Source organism: Boeremia exigua (genome assembly GCF_020726555.1).
Source record: "Boeremia exigua strain MPI-SDFR-AT-0100 chromosome Unknown C7974scaffold_4, whole genome shotgun sequence".
In the NCBI taxonomy this organism is placed as follows: Eukaryota; Fungi; Ascomycota; class Dothideomycetes; order Pleosporales; family Didymellaceae; genus Boeremia; species Boeremia exigua.
In genome coordinates, this window is record NW_025763521.1 from 2,343,897 (window position 1) to 2,367,994 (window position 24,098).

General features: G+C 54.5%; 9 protein-coding genes across 9 annotated transcripts; 4 read left to right on the forward strand and 5 right to left on the reverse strand.

Annotated features, from left to right (window-relative positions):
• Nucleotides 1-284: 284 nt before the first annotated feature.
• On the reverse strand, nt 285-4,740 carry C7974DRAFT_423175 (chitin synthase-domain-containing protein). Its single transcript, XM_046144368.1, has 4 exons — nt 1,679-4,740; nt 1,140-1,630; nt 759-1,088; nt 285-702 (listed from the first exon to the last, which is right to left on the reverse strand). The coding sequence occupies exons 1-4, from the start codon at nt 4,390-4,392 to the stop codon at nt 602-604; spliced, it is 3,636 nt and encodes a 1,211-aa protein (XP_045999494.1). The 5' UTR covers nt 4,393-4,740; the 3' UTR covers nt 285-601.
• A 1,294-nt stretch (nt 4,741-6,034) lies between these two features.
• On the forward strand, nt 6,035-8,970 carry C7974DRAFT_391209 (uncharacterized protein). Its single transcript, XM_046141562.1, is given in 4 exon segments — nt 6,035-6,198; nt 6,332-8,211; nt 8,258-8,464; nt 8,483-8,970. The coding sequence occupies 3 exon segments, from the start codon at nt 6,486-6,488 to the stop codon at nt 8,530-8,532; spliced, it is 1,983 nt and encodes a 660-aa protein (XP_045999495.1). The 5' UTR covers nt 6,035-6,198; nt 6,332-6,485; the 3' UTR covers nt 8,533-8,970.
• A 579-nt stretch (nt 8,971-9,549) lies between these two features.
• On the forward strand, nt 9,550-11,503 carry C7974DRAFT_391211 (aromatic amino acid aminotransferase 1). Its single transcript, XM_046141564.1, has 2 exons — nt 9,550-9,958; nt 10,013-11,503. The coding sequence occupies exons 1-2, from the start codon at nt 9,745-9,747 to the stop codon at nt 11,428-11,430; spliced, it is 1,632 nt and encodes a 543-aa protein (XP_045999496.1). The 5' UTR covers nt 9,550-9,744; the 3' UTR covers nt 11,431-11,503.
• Nucleotides 11,504-12,130, reverse strand: C7974DRAFT_391212 (transmembrane proteins 14C-domain-containing protein). The gene is made up of 2 exons (XM_046141565.1): nt 11,983-12,130; nt 11,504-11,903 (listed from the first exon to the last, which is right to left on the reverse strand). The coding sequence occupies exons 1-2, from the start codon at nt 11,983-11,985 to the stop codon at nt 11,583-11,585; spliced, it is 324 nt and encodes a 107-aa protein (XP_045999497.1). The 5' UTR covers nt 11,986-12,130; the 3' UTR covers nt 11,504-11,582.
• An 82-nt stretch (nt 12,131-12,212) lies between these two features.
• On the forward strand, nt 12,213-13,088 carry C7974DRAFT_333280 (DAD/Ost2). Its single transcript, XM_046139130.1, has 2 exons — nt 12,213-12,521; nt 12,597-13,088. Exons 1-2 carry the CDS (start codon nt 12,297-12,299, stop codon nt 12,783-12,785), a joined length of 414 nt encoding a protein of 137 aa, XP_045999498.1. The 5' UTR covers nt 12,213-12,296; the 3' UTR covers nt 12,786-13,088.
• Nucleotides 13,089-13,090: 2 nt separating this feature from the next.
• C7974DRAFT_333282 (uncharacterized protein) lies at nt 13,091-15,151 on the forward strand. The gene is made up of 2 exons (XM_046139131.1): nt 13,091-14,551; nt 14,605-15,151. The coding sequence occupies exons 1-2, from the start codon at nt 13,249-13,251 to the stop codon at nt 15,084-15,086; spliced, it is 1,785 nt and encodes a 594-aa protein (XP_045999499.1). The 5' UTR covers nt 13,091-13,248; the 3' UTR covers nt 15,087-15,151.
• Nucleotides 15,152-15,181: 30 nt separating this feature from the next.
• Nucleotides 15,182-16,996, reverse strand: C7974DRAFT_157849 (benzoate para-hydroxylase). Its single transcript, XM_046135899.1, has 3 exons — nt 16,592-16,996; nt 16,155-16,544; nt 15,182-16,099 (listed from the first exon to the last, which is right to left on the reverse strand). The coding sequence occupies exons 1-3, from the start codon at nt 16,882-16,884 to the stop codon at nt 15,277-15,279; spliced, it is 1,506 nt and encodes a 501-aa protein (XP_045999500.1). The 5' UTR covers nt 16,885-16,996; the 3' UTR covers nt 15,182-15,276.
• Nucleotides 16,997-17,515: 519 nt separating this feature from the next.
• C7974DRAFT_391220 (aspartyl-tRNA synthetase) lies at nt 17,516-21,571 on the reverse strand. The gene has a single exon (XM_046141566.1). The coding sequence runs from the start codon at nt 21,089-21,091 to the stop codon at nt 17,951-17,953; it is 3,141 nt and encodes a 1,046-aa protein (XP_045999501.1). The 5' UTR covers nt 21,092-21,571; the 3' UTR covers nt 17,516-17,950.
• A 934-nt stretch (nt 21,572-22,505) lies between these two features.
• On the reverse strand, nt 22,506-23,928 carry C7974DRAFT_432948 (uncharacterized protein; the record flags this gene model as incomplete). The annotated part of the gene is made up of 4 exons (XM_046144882.1): nt 22,506-22,660; nt 22,710-23,470; nt 23,517-23,662; nt 23,719-23,928. 4 exons carry the CDS (start codon nt 23,926-23,928, stop codon nt 22,506-22,508), a joined length of 1,272 nt encoding a protein of 423 aa, XP_045999502.1.
• Between the last annotated feature and the right edge of the window lie 170 nt (nt 23,929-24,098).

Consider the following 24,098-nt stretch of genomic DNA (forward strand, 5'->3'; position numbering starts at 1 on the left):
CATGCTCGCCAGCCCTCCCTGCCCTGTGGCTCGAGTGCCGTTTTGGTCTTCCTGCGCCCGTGTCAGGAAGCGAGACGAGATAATGTCAGTCCGCTTTGGGACGCAGGCATTGCACGAGAGCAGGAGTGGCCGGCAACAAGGCCACTGTCCGTTGCGGCGTGTAACGGCCACCGCAAGCCAAGGTTTGCACGAGTATGCTGTGCACGCAGTCGCTGGCACTCCACAGCAGCCGCCACACGGCAAACTTTGTCAGTGCGTAGTGGGGACGGGAGTGTCAGGTAGAAGGCATGACAAGCTGCCAGACGGGCTGTCCGAAAGGGGCGACGAGGCATTCAGCCTGCTGTCTGGAGGACGCGCCTTGTATCACCGGGACACTCATGCTGGGTGAAATGAATTAATGCTACAATTAGTCTAGGCGGCCCCTATACTGGCCAGTGCCAACATCTACAGTACCCATAAAACCGACAAAACTGGCGTGAGAAATACGCCCGAGCATCCTGGCAATGCAGTGAGAAGGAACGTGGTACAACATGCAGTCTTTTAGCTCGCCGCGCAAACGACTGGGCGGCTTGCTTTCCTAAACGACGCCACCATGCGAAAATCAGTTGTCATAGTATGGCTCATATCCTTGCTGCTGCTGCGGCCATCCCCCAGCCGATGTCGTCTGTGACCACCCGCCGCCGGGTGTCTTCAGTCTCCGCTCTGTTGGCGCCCAATGTTAGTGACAGGCATTCTCAGGGGTAATCGGTGTACCTTACCTGCTTCAAAGTCGTGCCACCTCCGCATCGTAATCTTGCTGCTGTCAAACTCGCCTTCATACTCCAGGCCTGCCTTCTTCGTCGTTTCGCCCGATGTCTTTCGGGTATCGCCCCAACTAAAATCATCAAACTTCCAGAACGCGTATGTGGGGAGCACAAAGTTCCAGATCGGAAGCGACAATAGATAGACAAGCATCCAAGCGACATAAGACCAGCGATGTGCCGTGACAACGATGAGGATCGCAGGCAGACCCAAGATAAGGGCAAGAAGAATGAGAGGGATGACAGGCGCCGCGGTGTTTAGCACGGCTGCTTTGATGGCAATAGCGACTAGAAAACGTTAGCGCCACAAAATTATGGATGTGGAGCACACAAGCTTACTCAGGTAGAAGGTGAAAGCGATGGCGGCTGGCAGAACCAGTGTTCCGATAAGCTCGACGAACACAACAAACTGCATACTGAAGCAGAAGGTGCCGCAGAGATCTCGTACTAGTACCAGCTCCATCAGGTTGTGGACTGTACTATTAATCCATCGCCTACGTTGTGACAGTAGGACTTTGAATTCGTCCGGTACAGTAGTTTTGCAGACGGCCTGGGGCACAAAAACCTGCTTACGCTTCGGGAACGTCTTGAGCATTAGTGTCGAGAGGTAACGATCCTCGCCCAACAGTAGAAGGTTCTTCTTGTGCAACGTGTCGACCACGTTCTCCGAGTAGTGCTCGACAACGTCTGGGTTAGCCAGAATAGGGACCCAATAGTTTTGTCCACCTTTGGGAGCCTTGATGCGGTACATGCAGAAACATCCGGGAAGGCAGGTAACACCTCCGAACACCGATTCGAAAGATTTGGCCAAGTGATGCGAGATGAAGTATCTACCGCTGTCAGTGGCGCGATCGTCATACGTTAGGGGCAATGCTTACTCAAACACCTGGATCATGGAAACCCACGAATCCCGCTTGTTGGCGATCTTTGTCTCGCCACAGAGTCCCATAATCTCTGGATCCTTGACCATGGCGGAAATCATGTGAGTCAAACTATCCGGGAAGACCTTGGTGTCGGCGTCGACCATGAGTACTATCTCGTAAAAGTCCGGCGAAATGCCAGTAATCTTCCAGATGCCGTTGAACATCTCGAACTCAAGCTCCGTCATACGTTCATCAAACATGACTTTTTGCAAGAATGACATAAGAATGATCTGACTGTCACGCTTTCCGCGGTTACCAGCCTTGGATTTCGTCGCCTCGTCAGGTGTACCACACTTGACAACAACCATCATTGGTACACGTTGCTGCTTGTCTGAGGCAATACGAGAATCCTCGCCGTAGTTGTAGAAACCCGAGTAGATTTTGGCCATGTTGTGTCGCTTCGAACCGCTAGCGACTGCAACATAAGAGTACGCTTGAACTTCATGGGGTAGTACAGCGTGGTCCTTCATCATGGCCAGTGCGATCTCAGGTGTGGTCAGATCTTCACCTTGGCCCTTGATCATACCGTCGCAAATAACCAAGATCAACTTGTGGCTGTTCGGATAGTCGGTAGTCGCAATAGAGTCCAATGTAGTACGCAGACCCTCCGCACCTTCGGAGTATGCAGTAACCAGACAGATAGAATGAGCCAAGGGATAACCAAACGGTTGCCATTCAGGAGGAGGTTGGGGTACAACGGCCTCGTGGATGAAGCCGGACGGGCCGGGTCCTTCTTCACCTATAACACTGGAGTAGCGATTGTCTGCAGATCCTGACAGAAGCAAGCTTGAACGTGACTGGCCCTGGGTCTTCGCTTCGAGATAGGTCGTTGGAAGGGTACCTTGGCTGGAGTTGAGTTGTCTGTACATACCGTTGTTGGACGAATTAAGACGAGATGTCGCGCTCTGGCTGGTCATGGTGGTTGGTGGTGCTCGAGTCTTTGATGACTTTTCCATAGCGTACGGGCTGGTAAACCTGGAAGTGGATGGCAAGAAGGTACTACCGCGCTTGCTTGAACGGTCAGGTCCGGCGGCAGGGTCTGCGAGTCGTGGAGGCGGACGGTAGATGTCGTCACTCCATTCCTCGATCTGCTGCTTCCTCTCCTTCGAGTCTGCTTTGCCGGTAGATGTCTTGTCGGCACCGAATTTGCGGCTGAGGAACCATTGAAATGCCAGGGCAAGCACGAACTTAGCGACAACGACAGCTAAGATGAAAACAAGCGAGATGTAAAGAACGACCTTGGAAGCAATGCAGCCAATGCTTTCGGTGTCGATTGAGCCGACCTTGATGATCTCGGTAAAGCAACGTGCGACTTGCTTCTCGTAGCTGGAAGAGTACGCACGGGTGACATCGATTCCTCGTACGGCTGGGTTGTTCTTAATGTCTTCGAAGATAGTGGGCACATTCACCTGGGTGCTGTTGAACCAATCAAGCAGGGATAGATCCATGACATCTCCACCCCAGACCATCAGGTTGCGGGAGCTGTTGCGGATGTCATCCCAGGTGAAGTACACATCACCGGCGTTCCTGAGCCCATAGAAGGCCCTGCGAGCGTTGTCAGAAGTATGGCATTGGAAGCCACCGTACTCGAGGAAAGTTATGTTCGGCTTCGAGGACCCATCCTGGTTGAAAGTGCGGCAGGGAAAGTACCAGCCAAGATTACCATTTACTTCAGGGATGCCAGAATTAGCCTTGGGTGTGATAAGCCCCTTGCAAGCACCGTTGACGTTCTGGAAGAGGAAACTGCCGTCTTGTCCTCCGTGCTTCTCGGGCAGGTCGAACAACACATTGGCGCCGGCCGGGACACCTCGTGCGAGAGGGTGTGTGGATTGGGCCAGATCATATGCTTTGCCATGGATGATCATGTATCCTCCACCCACCTCATTGGCGCGCAGGCGAACGTTGCCATTAGAAGGGCATACGGTCTCAGTGAAACCGAAGGTAAGGTAACCAACGAATGTACAGATCAGCAAGATGATGCTGACCAGACCGACTTTCTCTCTCCAAGCACGCTGCTGCGCCTTCTGCGGCTTGCCAAAGCACTTCAGGACGGCGTTCGGACACCAGAAGGTGATGATGGCGCAGTAGACGTTCCACAGACTCGGAGGGCGCATCTTGTCCTTCTCCTTCTGGCGCTGTTTCTCCAGGTTCTCCATTGTCTTGCTCCGTGTCAGCCTGCGCTCGACGTGCGGTGTCTCGTCGTCCAGTGGCGCCTGCTTGTCGTTGTAGCCGCCTCCCGACGCATTGCGCATGTGTGGCGGCTTTAGGTCAGTGCTGGCGGAGCTGACCGTCTCGGCCTCCATGGCATCTTCCATGATAGGGTCGTTGCCGGTGGTTGAGGGGTGGACGTTCATGCGCTGCGCATGCTTGCGGTAGTAATAGTTGGGGTCGCTCGGATCGACGCGGCGGCGCTCTGGGCGAATCAGACTGCGCTTCCTGCCCAAGTCCTGCACAGGCGTTGACTGTTGACTGCGCATGATGGGGTCGCGTTCCATGGGCACTGGCCCCGTGCCGGGCGAAGGAAGCGGACGAGCGTGCGATTGCGCGCCACTCTTGCCGTGGCTGTGTGTCCGGTCGTGAGAGCGCGTATTCTCGGCATCTGAGGTGCGGCGGCGGCGGTGTCGCTCCTCCCTCCGCGAGCCGCTCTCTGGCCGCTGTGGCAGAGACATGTCGAGGAATGCAGCCTCCCTGGCCGTGGCACAGCTCAGCAGACGATGGCCAGCAAGGGCCGGGACAGAAGGCGGCGCTATAGAGCCGCAGTCCCGAGTGAGGCTGCTGCTGTTGTGCGGCTGTTGTGCGGGCGTGCAGCCAAGCCGTGTGTTGCTGTTGCTGTGGGGGCGACGTGGAGTCGGCAGCAGGAGCAAGAGCCAGGCGTTTCAGCGAGAGGATGCGGGGGCAAAGCGAGCGACTCTTAGCAAGAGCGAGCGTGGGCGTGGACACAGTGCTGCGGTGAGCGACGGAGCGGCAAGGCTCAGTGCGTGCTGTGACTGCCCTGGACCTCGAGCGGGAGTTGAGAGGGCAACTACAGATGGCGCCGGCCAGGGGCAACAGATGGGCAAATCACATTGGCCACAGGTTCTATTTCGATCCATCTGCTGCGCTAGGCCGGACGGGACTTCGGGGCTCCAGCCGTGAGAGCATCGTGATTTCGCGCGCGCGGGCGATCGTTCTCGGCGATGGCAACAGACGCCATCCGTGTCGAGCGGGCGCTGTCGCGGCGATGGCGCTGCACTGGCCGGTGCGTCTTCGTGCTCGTTCTGCCATTGCCAGCCTCGAGACACTTGAGAGTCGCGCACCCTCGACCCACCCCCACAACACACGCGAACCAGCATGCAGCTAGACGCACTGTCGCCGACCCAGGATCCGTGAGCTCCAGCATTGCTGGCAATCCACTTGACTGAAGATCTTGCCCGATCAGACGTGCTTGGGGCCAGCAGCCATGCCGAGGCTTGGGACCCGCGAGGCTCACACTCACAGCACCACGGCACAGGCAGACGCAAGTTGTGCCTGTCCACGTCCTGTCCCCGTCCTGTCCCCAAATGCACCTCTTATTGGGAGCCTGACGGACACGGGACTGCGCCTCCAGACTAAATCCTCCCCCCTTTGTGCCTGCAGCGTGCCTCTGTAGCTCTGACTGACAGCCGAAACGCCCGGCGACGATCCAGGGTCTTAGTGAACATGAATAATGCTAGAGCCTCTTGAATCCTGCAGGGCCACTAGGGCCCCCCCACGAATCGTCCACAGGGTCAAGCTTTCTGTGCCTCAGTCAGTCAGTGACTGCTGCGATCCATGGATGCACAGCCTGGGATGCGATCCGCGCCTGGTGCGATGGCAGCACGCATGGCATTGCGCATGGCATTGCTCAGCATCGCTGCCAGCCAACCACCAGCCCGGCACCGGCCATGGCGAATGACGACCCCGTCCCTAGGTATATGCACGGCGAATTATTGCCGCACCTGTTGCGCACGGGAAAATGTACGCTACCGAGTGTGTATTTTCCTTCCATTTTGGGACGTCTGCCTCACCGCACCCAATTGCTCGCCAAGCGACACCTCCAGCAGCTGAGCCTCTCGAGACCTTCTTTGCTGACAGCATCCTTGGTCATGGCTGCTGTGTACGCTCTGAGCCCAGTGCGCTTCGGGCGCGCAAGAGTCTGCAGACAATAGCGCCCGGTCTGCAATTGCAAGCCACTTTGGGCGGCCAGCAGCTCGTGTTAGGGTCGTTAGGGTCCTCAGCAGCCCAAGCTTTCTAGCGCGAACGAAAGGGCTTGTGTGGGGCGCTGCCAGGATCACGTCTTGCTCCATCGTGCATCGTGCTTGCCATCTGCAAGTGATAGTGGGGAAGCAGCACGGCCGCGAATTCGGTCTTGTACAGCACTGCGCCCATCCTGCCATCCCGGCGGCCTCCAGACCACGGTTGGCTCTCCGTCAGGAAAACTGTGACGTTCCCAGTACCGTGTTAAGTAGCTGCACCAAGTAAGTGACTAAGTGTTCCACGTTCCACGTTCCGACGGCGCCGATCCAGGGTTCAGCGCATGCATGTCATGTCTTGTAGCCTGCCGGGCCTCTGGACATTCCACGCCACAACTTGGACGCTGACTGGGAGCAGACACGGCAGACGCTCTGAGGAGTTCCGCAGCCTGGCAACCTGTTCCGTTGCCATTTGCTGTCCATCGCGAGTTTGCTGCTTCCAGTAGCGCGCACACCGCCGATTCTACCATTCGAGCCGCCAGCATAGAAGAGAAACAGCACCACGCACCACAATGGCCGAAACGACTTCAGCTGTGCCCACAAGGGACCTACCTCCAACGCCTCCGCCCCATGGCGCCAACGCGCAAACTGGTGCGAGTCCCATCCGCAGGCCTCCGATTCCGTCCTTCAGCATCGACGAGCATGCCGACACAATGGCCGGAGGCCGCGATTCGAGGCAGTCCGGGTCGTCTCTGACACCAAGCTCCGTCGGTCACTCCAGAACACCGTCAAGAGAGACACCGGATCTAGCAAACAATCGAGACTCGGCAGCCTCGGATGCGGTGACAAGGGACATACCCATTCGGCAGCTGCACATCAGCGACGGTTCCTACGGCAGCCGGTATTCTCACGCCGGAGAGCTGGAGATGGCAAGCGTGCAAGATGAGCCTGATTCCATCTATACTCCTCGAGAGCAGTACCAAGCCGGTCACTCTTCGCAGCCCACCCCTCCGCTGTCCGCGTATCCAGCTCGCGACCCTATGCACTCTCCAGTCCATTCTCCAGTTCAGTCTCCAGGCACTGACTCCCACGGATTCGACTTTGGCAGCGGATCGCCCCTGCAAGTGCCCCGCACCACACACGTACGGCCGAACTCCGCATATACCCTCGGTCCCGAAATGAACACTAGTCGTCCTACGCATTCTCCACATCTTTCAGTGGGTGGGTCTCCGTCGCCCACCAGCTCCCCAGTTGGCTACCAGCGACAAGCCTCGGGAAATCGCCGGTCTCCAGACATCAGGCCTGTATCATATGTGGACTTGCTGAACCTACCTTACAATCAGCAGGTTGCCCCGGCTGCAAACATAGGGAGCTCGCAATTACGAGGTGCTGTGGGACAGAACGCTTCGCTTCTCGACACCAAGAAGACCCTGGATATGTACAGGGCCAATCTGAAGAAGACACAGGATAGCCCGGTGCAGTATGAGTTTGCACTGTTCATGGTACAGGTGGCACGTGAGATCACAGAAGCTGGACCGACACACGATGACCGCGGCCTGTCGCCTACTGAGCTTCTGAAGGAAGCACGGCAGATCTTACAGCGCTTAGCTGACCGTAGCTACCCGTTTGCGCAATACTATCTCGCGGACGGTTATGCTTCCGGTCTGTTCAACAAGGACAAGCCCGATTACGATCGAGCGTTCCCTCTGTTCGTTGCTGCCAGTAAGCATGGCCACGCCGAGTCCGGTTACCGCGCCGCCCTTTGCTACGAATTTGGCTGGGGATGCCGCAAAGACTACGCCAAAGCTGTGCAATTTTTCCGTGCTGCTGCGTCCAAGAATCACCCTGGAGCCGCTACACGGCTTGGTTCTGCATGCCTCAGAGGCGACATGGGTCTTCAGGGCAAGTACAGGGAGGGTGTAAAGTGGCTGAAGCGTGCATCCGAATCCGCCGACTACCAGTATAACAACGCCCCGTATGAACTTGGCCTCTTGCATGAAACAGGTTACGGAGACGACATCTTCAAAGACGAGGTATACGCGGTTCAGCTCTTCACCCAGGCTGCAGAGCTAGGGCATCCGTCCGCGGCTTTAAAACTAGGAGAGGCTTATGAGCACGGATACCTATGCTGTCCCAAGGATGCTGCTCTCTCGGTCCATTACTATAATTGCGCCGCCCAAGCCGATATACCTGATGCAATGATGAACCTTTGTGCATGGTACATGGTCGGTGCTGAGCCTGTATTGGAGAAGGACGAGAATGAGGCATATGAGTGGGCCAAGAAAGCTGCAGAGCATGGTATGCTATCGTTAATCTTTTCGCGGTCTAATGCTAACCAATCCAGGTCTTCCCAAAGCTGAGTATGCCTGCGGTTATTTCACAGAGATGGGCATCGGTTGCAGACGTGATCCACTCGAAGCGAATGTTTGGTACGTCAAGGCCGCTGGTCACGGCGACGAGAGAGCCAAGCAACGCCTTGCCATCATTCAAGCCGCAGCATCAGGCCAAGTGCACACGCCAACCGGTAATGAGAAAGGCAAGCTCAAGAAGAACGGAAAAGAAGGGAAAGACGGAAAAGAAGGGAAAGACGGAAAAGACGAAAACTGCACAGTGATGTGAGCTTCTTTTCGCAATTCCCCACAAAAGCTACGCATGCATGGAAGCAGCTTGCCCGAAGCACTGCGCTACGATTACGACATGGCGAATCTGCATGGTATGGTTGCATAGAGCGCTTCGGTCTGAGTGCTAGTTTCTTTAGGTTTTTTGGCATCTACGTTGTGTTTTATACCAAGATTCGAGCGGAGTAATGGAAAATTTTAGATGAGCAAATAATGGAAAAATAATAATGGTAATGCTGAACTTGTACAAGAGAGTGGCAGGGTCCACCGTTAACGATGGTAAGAGGCGTGGTTTCTGGTTATGGTGTCCTTGCTTAGGTATGTGTTTCACTGCCCTCGTTTCTTGCAGACTTGTAGAGCCCACCATAGCAACAGCTTTATATGCTCATATAGCTGTTAGACTATCACGTACTCACTATATCATGTATACATGTCCAAGGGTAGCTAAATATATTCTATAATGAAGCTACTACCTGTTCTGCAACATAAGAGGGCGCGTCTCCACAGACAAGACATTTTGAACAGCTTTCATATATCTATAAGATCGAGGCAGGTGATGCACTAATTGACACATCGTTAGCTGCTATTGCAACATTCAGGTCAATCGGCAGCTCGGAAGGTGATGCAGTTGTCTGCTCGCCAATGCGGTTGACCACGGCTTTGTCCGTCTACGGCGTTTACGTCAACCATAGAAGCGTCTTACGTATGTTGAACCCTTCTTTGCCCCCTCACCGCCACAAGGGCATGGCCGACAGCTACCCTCCTCAAGAACTGCAAGTTCCCAAAAACTCCTACAATCATGCTTATCGCAAGCGCCTCTCTACAGCCCTCATCGGAACACTGCTCGGAGTACTCCACAGGGCGTGTAACACACAGGGCGCGCTACTAGTGCTTCTCGTGTAACTGGCTCGCTTGACGTTGTTCGCCCGATCCGTACCTAGCCGGTACTAATCGGGTAACGACAAACAATGGGTCTCAAACGCGTGCAGGGCGTGGAGATGGGACCCCGATATCCCATGACTATGCCGCCGATACGGCAGGAATGATAAAGAGTTTCGGTCTACCCCAACAATTGTCTCTCGTACTACATACTTCTCAACGAAATTAGAGTTCCATCACCCCAACGTTTCAAGTATACGTGAAGCACACCGCATATCAGGCCAATTGACACCCACTTGACGTACACACACTTGTGCTGAAAGCCACGAGCACAATGGCGCCACCATCAGCCATAGAGGTCTCAGCGGTCTCAGACACAACCGGTGTCACTCTACCAAATCCTCTCACTGCTCCTGTGCAGAACAACGATCTGTACGGACGACGAAAGAAGACGGACAGAGCTCAATGGGGCACCGCAGCTCCAGCAAATACAGCAAACTTCAGACTGCGATCACACGACCACAAGCCCAAAGCAAAATCCTGGCAGCGTATGTTCCACTGACTGCTTGATAAGATATGGAAAGCTGACTTCTGTCGCCCAGACTATTTCAGCCATGAAGCGCGGATGAGGAAGGGTAATTCGCTCAAGGAAGCTGCGAAGTATTTAAGCACACCAGGTATTATATCTCTTGGAGGTGGGCTACCGTCAAGTGAATACTTCCCCTTCGAAGAGCTGTCGATCAAGGTCCCTACAGTGGGAAAGTTTTCTGAGGCCGAGACAAAGACCTCAGGCGTCATCATCAAATCAGGCAAGCATGACCTTGCGGAAAACAAATCCACTTTCGACATTGCAACCGCCTTCAACTATGGCCAAGGTGCTGGAGCTGCACAGATGTTGCGTTGGGTGACCGAGCACACTGAGATGGTACACGACCCGCCTTACGAGGACTGGCGATGCACGATGAGCATCGGAAGCACATCTGGGCTCGAAATGGCTCTGAGACTACTTACACGACCTGGTGACGTGATGCTTTCTGAGGAGTACACGTTTTCAGCGGCTGTAGAAACAGCACGTCCAATGGGTGTTCGCGTTTGCGGTATTCCGGTCGATGCCGAAGGTCTACTTCCCGAGGCTATGGACGATATTCTTTCAAGCTGGGATGTCAGCACTCGAGGCTGCCGCAAACCCCATCTCCTCTACACCGTTCCTACAGGCCAGAACCCCACAGGTGCCACGCAGAGCACTGAGCGTCGACGAGCACTGTACAAGGTGTGCCAGAAGCATGACGTCTACATCATTGAAGATGAGCCATACTATTTCCTCCAAATGCAACCGTACACCGGTCCTAACGCCCCAGTCGCCCCACCGCCCAAATCCCATGCCGAGTTCCTGGAAACCCTCGTACCCAGTCTCCTCTCCATGGATACCGACGGTCGCGTCATGCGTCTCGACTCGTTTTCCAAAGTGATCGCGCCCGGGTCCCGCATCGGGTGGGTCACCGCGTCTGCCGAAGTCATCGAAAAGTACCAGAAGCACGCGGACCTGTCGACGCAGAATCCGTCGGGCATATCGCAGCTTGTGCTCTTCAAGCTGCTGGATGAGCACTGGGGCCACCCCGGCTACCTCGACTGGCTGATCTACATCCGCATGGAGTACACCAAGCGCCGCGACGCTATCCTTGCGTCCTGCGCCAAACACCTCCCCCGCGAGGTCATGAGCTGGAATCCGCCCATGGCCGGTATGTTCCATTGGATGCAGGTTGACTTCAGGAAGCACCCAGATTATCCGGCGAAGACCATTGAGACGATCGAGGAGGAGATTTTCCTTAAGGTCATTGATCACGGAGCGTTGGTCATGCGCGGAAGTTGGTTCTATGCGGATACTGAAGAGAGCCATGATACACTGTTCTTCAGGGCGACATATGCAGCGGCGCCGGCGGAGAAGATCGATGAGGGCATTAGGAGATTGGGCGAAGCTGTGAGGGAGGAGTTCAAGCTGGGCAAGGCCAACGGTCACTGAGCGGGAAGTGTTTATAGTGAACGTAGTTTGGTTCAGTTGTAGCAATCGGCATTAGATAGCGTGCATTGAGAAAACTCAACTTGATTCCAATATAGTCCTACAGTACACATGTTTCCCCCTTGCCTGTTCCAATCATGAGCGTGTTCGATGCCCTAGACCCTCGCGCTTCCCCTCTGGAACGCAGTGCCAAAAGTGTACAGTCCAAACGTAGCCAAAAGACTCAGTCCAATGGGCAGCGGCTTGCCGGACTTAATCGCGCGGGGAATCGAGCTGCCAGCAAGTACTATCGAAGCAAGAAGAGCGAGCTCAACACCGTAGGGGTTGCGGTTCTGGATGCGCAGTCCTCCGAGGATGTAGAGCAGTCCGACGGTGACGCCTGCTGCGACGGAGGGAATTGATCCGGTACGGATGTATCCTGTGATACCTCCACCAGCAGTGAGAGCACCGAGAATGAGAGCGATATTTGAGAGAGACTGTGTGTTGTTAGTATGCATCGCAATTCGACCGGTGTGATTGGGTTGAGAGCCGGAGGAAGCTCTCAGAGGTCCTTACCATGGTTGTGATGGACGTTCAGCGACTGTGGTCAGCGATATCGAAACTATGGGCGAAACTGAAGCTTGAGTTACAGTTTAGTATCGTGTCCAAGGGAGGAAGCTGCGGAACTCCGCAAGCTGACAGATGACGGTACTTAGCTATGGTGTTGCGGGGAGCTTCGGACTGCCGATGATGCCGACCTGCAACCCTGCCGCCCGGGGCTTACGAATGTGGCCTCAACGTGCGTACGTAGCTCCAGCAAGCTCAACACCAATCCTCGCAACTCAATCCATTGTCGCCCGCTGCACGCCTCAGCTCGACTAGACTTCACAATGCCGCCCAAGCAACGCACAGTAGCCCCCCAGACCGTCCCCGGCACGCCCTACGCGCCCGCGAAACCAAAGACTGGAAACAACGCGCAAGACATCGTGCAGGGAGTATGGAGCCGCTACGTTGAGAAGACCACACAACGCACGAAGCTGCTCGACAGCTTCATGCTGTTCCTGGTCGTCGTTGGCGCCCTGCAATTCCTCTACGTCGTAGTCGTTGGCAACTTTGTACGTTCAGCCGCATACTCCTAGACCTTGCATGCAACGGCGCAATCGCAGAACTAGGTGCTAACGTAAGAACAGCCCTTCAATGCGTTCCTGTCTGGCTTCAGCGCCTGCGTCGGCCAATTCGTCCTCACAGCTTCCCTCCGCATGCAGACCAACCCCGAGAACAAGGCCGACTTCGAGAGCATTTCGCACGAGCGGGCGTTTGCTGACTTTGTGTTTGGGAGCTTGCTGTTGCACTTCTTCTGTGTCAACTTCATCAACTGAGCGATGGAATACAAGAGAAGCATGGATTTGAGTGTCGGGCATTCTGGCGTGGGCAGACAAAGTTTGTACAGGCCAGGGAATGAATGGTGTTATGGCGCAATGAATGCATTGTACAAAAGGTTGCTAGTAAAAGACTCGAAGTAGGGAGGACTCGCATGGAAGAGGTACTCTTGAGTAACCGAGAAGCAGCCAGCACGGCTCGAGTGCGCAGAAGAACCACAAGGTAGCGGCTGCCAAATACCCATCAATGCAGCGCAGTTCCCACCACTGGCAAAGACCCTAGGCTGACATATAGCACCTTTGTTCGCGCTGTACTTGCTCTGAACGTGTTGCACGTCGCCCCTTCCCTGCCTACTGTCACTACGCGTGATAGCGCGCTTTTCGCGACGCGTCTCACTTCGCTCACCCACATAGCGGCCTCTTCCAGGCCCACACCTCTCTTCCACCATTGACACCTTTCATCATGGCAGGGCCGTCTGATGAAGCCGGTGAGGATTCGACTCCCCTTTCGAGTCCTCCTCGCTCGTTCAACTATGCCTTCCGCGAAGACTCCTATTACACTGACGATCAATCTGACGGCTGTTTCGGAGGCGATCATGGTGCCACAAATGCCTTCACAGACACTAATGAATCAGACACAGATGAAGAATTTGAGTCGGATGGCCCTCACGAGCAGCACTGCACTCTCCACGTCGATTCATTAGCAACACACTGCAATGCTCTGACACAGACTCGCCAGAAGTGCAGCCGCAAGGCCAAGGTCTTCACCACAGGCTTCTATCCAGTATGTGGAACCCACAACAGATACTGGTCAATGAAGAAAGCGGGCAAATGCCAAGCTATGGAGGAGTGTGGGCGGATGTGTGGCCGACTCGCACCACATTCGCCTCCATACCACCTTTGCGTCAAACACGAGAAAGGGACCAGTACGCTCCCGTGCGGCATTATGGAACTTCCCACCGAACTACTTCTCATGATCTTTCGGTATCTATTTCCAAAGACCGTCGACAAGAATGGTCTTTGCCGCCACACCGGAGCCGTCTTGAGTGTCAATCGAACGTTCCACCTGGCAGCTTCCTCCATTGTCTACAACGAGCTTGAGTTCGAGGCTCATATCGATCGTTCTTACATCAAGTTTCTTGGAAGGACCTGGAACACGAACGGTGATGACAAGTACTCCGACATCAACAAAGCTCTGTGTCAAGCAGGTGCACAGCGGATTCGCAAGCTCTGTGTTGATGTAAGATTCGCAATCAGCCACTTCAAAATCAAGGGCATTGGTTCGTTTGGTCTCAGCGCCGAAGACTACGAACTCTACCAGGTGCGGGACACTGTGCAAAAATTCGTCGACATGCTCTCGCCTGCAACAGAGGACCAGTCCGCCACCAACCATTCAAGCCTCAAGCAGGTGGAAGTTCGACCAGCTCCTGGGCTTTCGTATAACTGGCAATCGGATGAGGCTGTTGCTGCGATATTCTTCGTCGTGGAGCCGTTTGTGGCGCTGGGCCCGATTGAAACTCCTGCACTCCTGCATTGTCCTAGACCGGCAGCCTGGCATAGTCGGATTCAGTTGCTGGCGGATACGATTGGCAACATTCATAAGGACGAGGCATATCGCCGGCTTCGTAAGATCTGGTTGAGATTCATGAGGGATAAGCTGAGTACACCCAACCATGTGCGACGAGGAGGGAAGTCGGAAATTCTCATCACCCGTGAGTATAAAAAGATCGAGGAGCTTCAAGCGCTTATACACAAGCATGAACTGGGTAAGTGTCCGATGTTCTGAGAGGCACAGATCCACCCACTGACTTGCTTTTAGCCACAAATACCAAGCACGGTTGGATGTCAAGTTCTTTCCAGGGCATAGAACGAGCTCTACATATCGCCCGCATAATCAACGCCAACGTCTGCAATGGTGCTAGCGGAGACCTTGAGCGAATGGGGCAAATTCGCGAAGCTATAACGAAGCGATGGGTCAACGCGCACCGCCAGCAGCAGCGCTCAATTTCTGCAATTGCGACTTGCATTAGCAGCATGTACCACTCCAGCTCAGAAGACCCAACAAAGAGCTACCCAGATGCTTTCGAAGTCGAGACGCTCGATTTGATTGAGACAAACAAGCCTGTCGATGTGGCATGGAGGGAGCTGGGTCAGCCAGATAATGCGCCTGGACTCATGGAGCGTGGTGTGACATACACCGAGGATTCTTTCAGGATCCATATTCGTAAGGGCGATGAAGAGTGTACGCGACTGAAGACGCCATCGATGGTTCGCCAGTTGAGGATGCTCAAGAGAAGGTGAGCAAGCAACATGATACAAGCCGTGCAGATTGGTGAAGCAGGGGGAATACAGAAGCGCTGATTAGCACCACGTGCGGTAGTTTGATACAAGTATGTATTCGTCGGAACATTTTAGCTACAGAAACATATACAAGAAGAATTTCCAAAAATGATATGTCTTGTGGTCATAATCGTATCTCGAGTCGCGAGTTTTACTTTTGCCTCCTGCGCATACCAACTTCGAGACCCAATGGTTTCCTCAAGAAGCCTTCTCTTGTCTCCATCTCACCCTGCCTTAGCTCAAACTCGTATCTCTTGAACACAGTGCACACGATGAGAGCCAGCTCCATCTCCGCAACGTTCCTACCAACACACGCCCTGGGTCCGTAGCTGAAGGGAATGAAGGCAGCTTTCTGCTTCTCGGTAACTTTCTCCCAACGCTCTGGTCGGAACGTATCCGCATCCGGGCCCCAGATCTCCTTCGAGTGGTGAATCGTGTACGCGGGAACAGAGAGCACGGTGCCCTGGGGGAAGTGGCGGCCGTTGATCGTCAGACCGGGACCCGGGGGAATCACGCGGGGCAGGCCGAGCGAGGACGTGCTGTGGATGCGCATCGTCTCCTTGATGACGTTGTCGACGTACGTCAGATCCTTGATCGCGGCGTACGTCGGCACGTCGTCGCTGGGCAGCGCGTTGTCGAGCTCCTGCTGCAGTTTGCGGATGACGTCCGGGTGCTGCAGGCAGTGGAATAGCAGGGCGCAGGACGTGTTCGAGGTCGTGTCGGAGCCGGCAATGAGCTGGGTGAGTGCCTCGGCGGTGAGCTCCTCGCGGCCCAGCTTGTTGCCGCTCTCGTCGCGGCCTTCCATGAGGCGCGCGAGCAGGTCGACGCGGTCGGTGTCTGGTCGGGCGAGGCGCTCGTTTACACGGGCGACGGCGATGCCGGCGAGGTTCTCGATGGCTTTCATGCCCTGGCTGAAGAAGGGATCCGGGAAGTACTTTGCGTAGGGCTTGATTTGCGGGAGGATGCCAACGGTTCTGAGCGGAAGATTAGTTGTGGTCCGAAAGCGCTTGGAGGGAGATTCCAACATACCCAGAGACTTCGCCCCTGCGGTTCAGGACCTCAATAGCAGGCGCAAATGTAGGCTCAGCATCAGGCGTCTTCCTAACCTCAGCGACATCCTTCCCTTTTACGAGCATGCCAAATGGGGCACCGAACGCCAGATCGCCAATGACGTCGAAAGCCAGGTAGTTGAACCAGTTCAGGGCGTCCATCTGGTACCAGCCGCCCTGCTTGGAGGCCGCGCGCTTGTCCCATTGATTCTGCAGCTCCTCGAGATTGTGGTGGATGTATTGTTCGAATTGGAGGACTGACTTGGCCGAGAAAGTGTGCGAAACAGTCTTGCGCTTGCGAGTGTGCTCGGCACGGTCGCGGGTGTTGAAGAGGCCGCGGCGGATCGAAACGAAGGCGTCGTAGTATTCGCTAGACGATGTCAATTGCGGCACGTTTAGTCATGGCTTTCTTCTTACCTCTTCAGCATGCCGTTGCCGTGGCCGTAGATGATGGGGATCGCATCGGCGTCTGCGATGCTAACATGGTGCGGTTGAATCCTAACCATCTTTCCGAGTCTCTTGTGCGCATCGTCGACAGCTAGATACCGCTTTCCTTGACGGGCTTGGAGGAGGAGCCATAGGTTTGTGAAGGCTGCCGGAAAAGGTGCAGGGACGTCCTTGATCTGCCAATTGCGAATATAAGGCAGAATGTAGTAGAGGACTGGGAGAAGGATGAGGGTATATGGCGTAAGGAAGATCGTAAGAAACATTGTGAAGGTTGTGAGGAGGGAAGAGACAAGATCGAGGACCGCACTTGTATAAGAGGAGTCGTCGCGCAAACGGAAGAGCACACCTTTGACGTAACCGCTTCAGCTCGATATGTTGATGCTCACTTCGACCTGGCGACGCGCCTTCCTTATATCCTGATTCCACCCACTGTCAGCTCCTCCAGGTCTAAAGCTCCAAGCCCCGACCTGGTCCAACATGCAGAAAACATGCTGGTAACGAGCATGCTTCCGACGACACCCAGGACCCGCACGAGACCGTTCAAGCATCGGCCGGCCGTCCTCGTCGTGGGGCGGACGAGTATCGTCCAATCAGACCCTTCTCCAATCGACGTTGCGAAGCCGATTCCAGGCTCCGGGACGCTGAAGGCTGGGCGTGGATACCCCGCAGTCCGAGTTTCCCCCGCCATTGGGATCCATCCTTCGGCTGCCGTCGTCTCGTGCTGCTCCCGATTAGGACGCGCGATTGACCGAGTCTTGTGCGCTGCACTGGCCAGAGTGGTAACCAGGGGTTGTGGGGTTGACGCAACTATGTGGAGTGTAAGATTGCCGACTCTCTGTTCCGTGAGCCTCAAAACGTCAATGCAGCGGCCATTGAATGTTGTGCATCGTAAGCGTCTCGGGAGCAGTGCGATTGGATAGCTTGTGCTCATCACATGTGATTTGTGATGATCATTTGTACACATCTAAGCAAATGCTACCACTTGGTTGGCACACTCAGAGGACTTCACGTCGGGCCAAACACCAACTTTTCGAGTAGGATGGCAGACAAATATACTATAGGTGAAGAGGGTCAGAAAGATGAAATTGCCAATAACGCAATAGGGACGTATGCCGTCGCACGTCAGCAGCCCGTTGAACAACAGCGTGAAACATTGATGATAAGGGTGTACAGGGTACTGTATTAGGGAATAAGCTCGTCTCTAACTAATCAAACGAAGCATCGTTAAGCTCACTACACTAACAAAAGAAAAGTGAGCCAACTCGCAACTGTCAACTCGAATGTGGCCTTTACGTGCCGTGGTATCATGCCCTAAAGTCATATCTCCATCTACATATCATCATCTTCAAAGAAGTTCAAGATGGCTTTGATAGCCATTGGGCCCAGCCCGTGTGGTGGGTAGCAAATGTAGCTCGGGTCATCGACCGCGCCCAGCTTCTCACGGAACTCAGTCTTGTTGGTAAGCTTGAGCTCGGTTGCAATCGCGTGGTATGCGCGGCTGAGCACCTTGACGCGCGTGCCCTTGACGTTGTGGCCAGGTGTGAATTTGGAGCTAGCTCCTCCGCCGAAGGTCACAGACTCGGCACCAGAAGCAGCGACCGCTTTGAGTGCATGGGTAACAATGTACTCAATCGATCCAGAAGGCGCATTGGGGAAGTCAAGCGAGTACTTGACCTGCCAGCCGTGGTCAGGAGACAGCTGTGCCATCGCAACGAAAGCAGCAATGGTGCCATCCGGCGTCTGTGCGATGTGATACTGGCGGTGCTCCTCGTCCTGCCATGGGTGGATGTTGGTCAAGTGCACTTGGCGACCCTTGCGGCCCTTCAACCAGTCCTCAACACGAGCATCAACCTGCTTCTTGACCTCTGGTGGTGGCGGCGTGCCAATCGCGTAGTCGCTGATCTTGACGCCTTCCTTCTCAGCGTGACGAATCTTACGCTGGACATCAGCGTCCTTTTCTGCAGGGTTATGGGCTGGGTCCACACGTTGCTCGCCGGTGACTGAGAATGTCCGCCAGTTGAACTTTGTGGCAAGCACCTCCTCTACAGGAGCACCAACGAGAAGCCAAAGTGGCTTGAGGTTGCGCTCCTTCTTGATGTACTTGAGGTATCCAGTCATTGTCTTCAGATACTGAGACTCGTGACAAAGAGGGTCACCAACAGTGATGGCAAAGCCGTCCTGAGGCACAAAGCCGACTGCTGCACCAGTGTTCTGGTCACGCCAAATCTCTGTGCGAGGCTCCAGCCACGATGTGTTGGTTGCATCGCCGTAGTTGGCAATGAGCTGTTCAATGCGTTGCAGATCGATCTTGGCCAGCACGCGGTCTTGTCCCTCCCAAGGTGGATGCATAGTGCTAGCCTCCGGGTGGCGCAGCTGCTTGATAACAGGCTTCTCAGGCAAGCTCTTGGGGTCGCGAGGAAACATTGATGCGTGACGGATGTTTCCGAGGTTAAGCAGAAGCATAAGGATACGCTCCAGACCAATACCACCGCCGCCATGAGGAGGTGCTCCCCATTGAAAGCCCTGGATGTACTCCTCCATGGTGCTAGGGTCCATCTTCAGCTTGGACATCTTGTCAAGCAGCACTCTGGAGTCGTGGATACGTTGTCCACCACTGAGGATTTCCTGACCACGGCAGAAGATGTCGAAAGAGTTCGTGAGTTCAGGGTTATTAGGGTCTACCATGGCGTAAAAAGGTCGCGCGTTGGCCGGGAACTTGTCCAAGACATAATAGTCGGTACCGAGCTTCTGCTTGATGACACGGCCGAGTTGAACTTCATCCCGGGTACCTAGGTCTTCGTTCTCGTCCAGCGGGTTACCGTTGTCATCTCTCCACCCTGACTCGTTGAGCATACGCACAGCCTCAGCGAAAGGAATGATGGGGGTCTGGTCCAGCCAGACCAAGTCCTCATGAGGGAAGTGCTTCTTGACAGCCTCGATCTCTGGACGGTACCGCTCGTAGATACCCTTGAAGATTGCCTTGAACGTGCGATCAAGGACACGGAGGACTTCATGGTAGTGCTCGTCGATTTGCATCTCGAGATCGAGACCGGTGTACTCTGTCAAGTGGCGGTATGTGTTACTGTTCTCGGCACGGAACACGGGGCCGATCTCGTACACCCTGCCGAAATCCGCGGAGATGGCCATCTGCTTCGCCAGTTGTGGACTTTGGGCAAGGAAAGCACCGCGAGTGAAGTACTCAACCTTGAAGACACTAGCACCAGACTCGGTAGCACCACCCTGCAGTTTGGGTGTGTGAATTTCGATGAAGCCTTGTTCGTCCAAAGCCGTACGGAAGAGATTGCAGATACCAGATTGAATCCGGAAGATACCTTGGGATGCTGTTGATCGTAGATCGATAACACGGTTGTTCAAGCGCGTCCTGTCTGCAATCCTGACGCGGTTGTGTCCTTCTTTGTGCTCGGCCGCAGCAATCTCGGCGTCGACATCGGCTTGTGTAACTTCGGCCTCGTATACATTGAAGGGAAGGTTCTCGGAGACTGCAGCTTCCACGTGCAGTGCGTGCACGGAGATTTCGACGTCGTGGAGAGAAGTTCCAGTAACCTCACCCTGCTTTGAGTTGGGTGCCTGTAAGATACCCTTGACAAGAACGACGCTCTCAACCTCGAGGTGTTCTGCCCAGTACAACATGTACTTGGAGATGTCTGCGTGCTCCATGAGCACACCCTGAATAGTGGCGAGCTGCTGACGGAACACAAAGAAGACGAACTTGGAGCTCATCTTGCGCAGGTGGTGGATACGAGCGCGGAAGATAACCTCCTTGCCAACATCGGCCGCCGTGAAGTCTTGGATCTTGTGGCGCTGTTCGTGCTTCCACTCACCAGCATAGCTGTTTGGGGGAACAAGGCCGTATTTCGCTTTCTGTTCGGGAGTTAACTCAGCGTTGGCTTGCTCCTCCATCTCCTTCCTTCTCTTCTCAATCTCCGCGTCCTTTTCTAAGTTCTGCTTGTGGCGCTCCTCCTGCTGCGCGTGCTTCTCGTGTTTACGCAGCTGGTTGCGAGACATGGGCTCCCCCTCGCGATTGATGGGAGTGCCATCGTCACTGGAGGTATCATTAAGGTGAAGCTTTTCCTTGACGACACGCATGGGGCTGCCAAGTGAGGCGCTTCGCTCATGGTGACGGTCCTTGGAGCCAGATCGACTAGGGCTGTGTGTTGCGCGGTGGAAGACGCCAGTCATGGACTTGCGGGGGGGCCCGCCGACACGATCGAGGCTTGACCGACTATCCGTAGGAGAAACGATCTGGTCGCGCTTCATCTCACCACTGGGCCTGTGGAAGATGCCAGAAGAGCGCGGCGTAGCTGCGGGAGACTGGGCTCTACCGTTAGCAGATACGCCTACTGGTGACTTTGTTCCGGTCGGCGACTTGAGGCTGTTCTCCTCCCCGGAGCCATGGTCACTGTGGCCTGGCTTGAGCTTCTCAAGCGCTTTCTTTAGTGCGGTTGGCATTGTTGTGTTCGTTGTGTCGAAGCTGTGCCCGGATCGCGTGTGGAGAGACTACCAATTCGCAAGGCGGGGCAAGCCGACGGAATGGAGGGGCAAGGACGTAGGGAAGAGGTCGGTTTGGAAAACGCGATCTTTGTGGGGAGTACGAAAAGATAATAAGGGCCTGATGTATCAATCGGAGAAGCCGGAACCGTAGTACCGCCGGGTTCCTTCTGATCGCGAATGCGGTGCTGGCTTCTTTCTTGCTGCACTCGGTATGACGCAGTTTGTGCACCCCGGAAGGTGTGGCGCGTGCGTTCCGAATGCGTCTCTAGCGTTGGAAAGCTTGTCAGGCCGCGCCCGAGAAATCTATGAACAGACCGCGGATGCGTCGGTATGACGTTTGTTTGATATCCGGTAAGATCCTTCGACTGTGATACGGGGGCAACCGATGAGATTGGGGAAGAGGTCGGTCAGCGTGAGCCTTTTGTCGCGAGTCCTTTAACAGGTCTTCAGCCCTCAAGGCCTTAGGACTTCTCAATGGCCTTTGACCATGCTGACGCATTGGCTACTGCATTGTCACATCCGACTGCTTGTGGCAACGATTACCTACCCACATGCTGAAGCACACTGAAGCTTTCCCAAGCCCAGCTGACAGGACCCCACTTCGAGCAGGTTGGGCCAAGCTGAGCTCACCAATCGCGCTTGATGAAACCTCTGACTGCCTCGTTGTGGACATCGTCGTGCAGAGCGGTCAGCCGTGCATAATCTGGAGGCCTCGAACGAATCACGATTACGCACAACAAGACGAGCTTCGATCCCTCGATTTGCCGACTCTTGCATGACAAAAGAAAGGTGGGTTCCAAATGCCAAAGGCCTGTTTGTCGATTTTCAGGTATTTCCCCTTGTCGCAACATGGCATTTCGCATGCTTATCACAAAAGCATGCATTTACCGGTAGTAAATCTTGTTGATGTACATGTCTAGACCAGTAGATCTTCATTAGGACGCCACACATGGAAATCACTTTCTTGTTGCTGAAAAGCGGGCTAACAAGTCCTCAATACCTAACTCTGGCCCCGAGGGAGCGTGTAGTTAGGAGAGAGGCTTGTAATTCGGTAGATATACCAGAAGACTACATAATATTTACAAGAGAAATAAGATAGCCTGGGGGTAGCTGAGGTATTCCTGGTTATGCAATGTACACCAAAACTGACTGTGCTCATAACCCACCCCTTTCCGTCTGCAAGATGAGAGGCCCCATGACCACTGGTGTCGCAACTTCGTCATAGTAATTCCCTTCAGTAGATCTTCGCTCATTGGCTCTTTTACGAAACGAGAACAGGAAATGACTTGCTAAGGCCCCTGTGATCATCGGCGACGTGTCTAGTCGCAGCTTCTGTTCCTGCGACGATATTTTGCTTGTCCTGCATTGCAGCTTACTGCCTCTCAGGGTACGCTAGATTCGCAGCATCCTCCTCAGTACTGAAACCCCCCCAGTGCTCAAACTCGTCTGCGAACTTGACTGCCGCCTTCTCGAAGTACTGCGAGTCGTCACCCCAGGTCTCTTTGATTGCTTTCATACAACGTAAAGCTATGTGGGGTTAGTGGGGCATCTGGGGAAATCTTGCGTGTGGTAATACCTTTGACGTAGTGTGCGTCTGTTGATTCAGACGAGTCGAGCGCCTTGTGTACAACAAACTTCCAGTCTCGTCCTTCGAGCTCGTACTTCTCGACGAGGGTGGGATCGATCCCAGGTCTTGTTTGCGCAATGTATACAGCTAACGTGAAAAGCCACCACTGTCGTACTAGGCTCACGTGGAACTTTGCTGGGATCAATGGGAGCAATACGCGGACTGCGTGTGACGAGGTAAGGATATGCACGAAGAAGAAATCGAACTTCGTGTTGTCAGACGCCTCTGTGCCCATCAATATCGAGACCGCGAGTTCCTGCGACTGTCGAAACGCCGCCTGTGGATCTGACAACTCCCATGCATTCCAATATTCTAGGAACGCTTCTTCTTGCTTTTCCAATACCTTCGAGATATCTCCGCTGCGATGCGGATATAACCCGTCAAAGCGGTTATCCACGCGTACTTTCTCTAAGATCTCATGGAGGTTCCCGCTGCGATGGGGACTCGGCTTTGTGTACGATGGGTCGTCGAGGTAGTTGTGGAGAGGGCTGTAGAAACATGCACCGAGAGCTAGCGCCTCAATTGCAACGGTCGTCGATCCGAGTTCGTACGCGTAGCCAAGGTGGATAAGAGGATGTGCGAGTCCGGAGATCATGCCATTGATGAGCGGTCTCTTCCCACTCAATAGAAACTCTTCCAGCACCAGCTCAATATTGTATTGTCTGAACACAAGCTGATCCTCGAAAAAGTCCACGAACGCGCGTTGGTACCTGAGGAAGGTCAGCGTAAGCCGGCTGCCTCTATGGTAAAACCCACTCTCGCTTGCCGAGGAAATCTCTCCAGTCATCGCTGGTGATCTCCGCCGGTGCATCATGCCATGGCTCTAGACCCTCAGCTTCCTTCTCATAAATGAGATTCAGGTGCTCTGCCGTGCCTCCAAGGATGTACGCGGATCCCAGGATCTGTTCTGCGAGCTTAGCAGCTACCTTCAGCCTTGATGGGCATTGGAGCAGCATACGTGCGGCGTGTGATTATGGAAACGCAGATCGTGATATATGATCGAGTAATTCGCATGGTTCGCCTTTATTAAGTGCTTCAAGGTTCGCGAGCGCTTCTCGGCGGCGGTCTCAATGTCGTGGACTTCGACAGAGGGAATGTCGATTGCTTGGTGATTCCCGCCTCCTCCAGTGAGGAATGCTGGTAGAGCTATTCTAGGCAGGGTGAACATAGTGAGGAGTTGTCGGGTGTGTTCTGTCGCTTGAAGCTGGGCTTGAAGCAATACAATGCAATTGCGTGCGGGGAGCAGCTCCATCATAACTCGGGCGCAGATCGCTCGATTGGGCATGACGTGACGCTTGGTTCGGATCATTACCGTGACCTCGCCCCGCTCGCAACCAT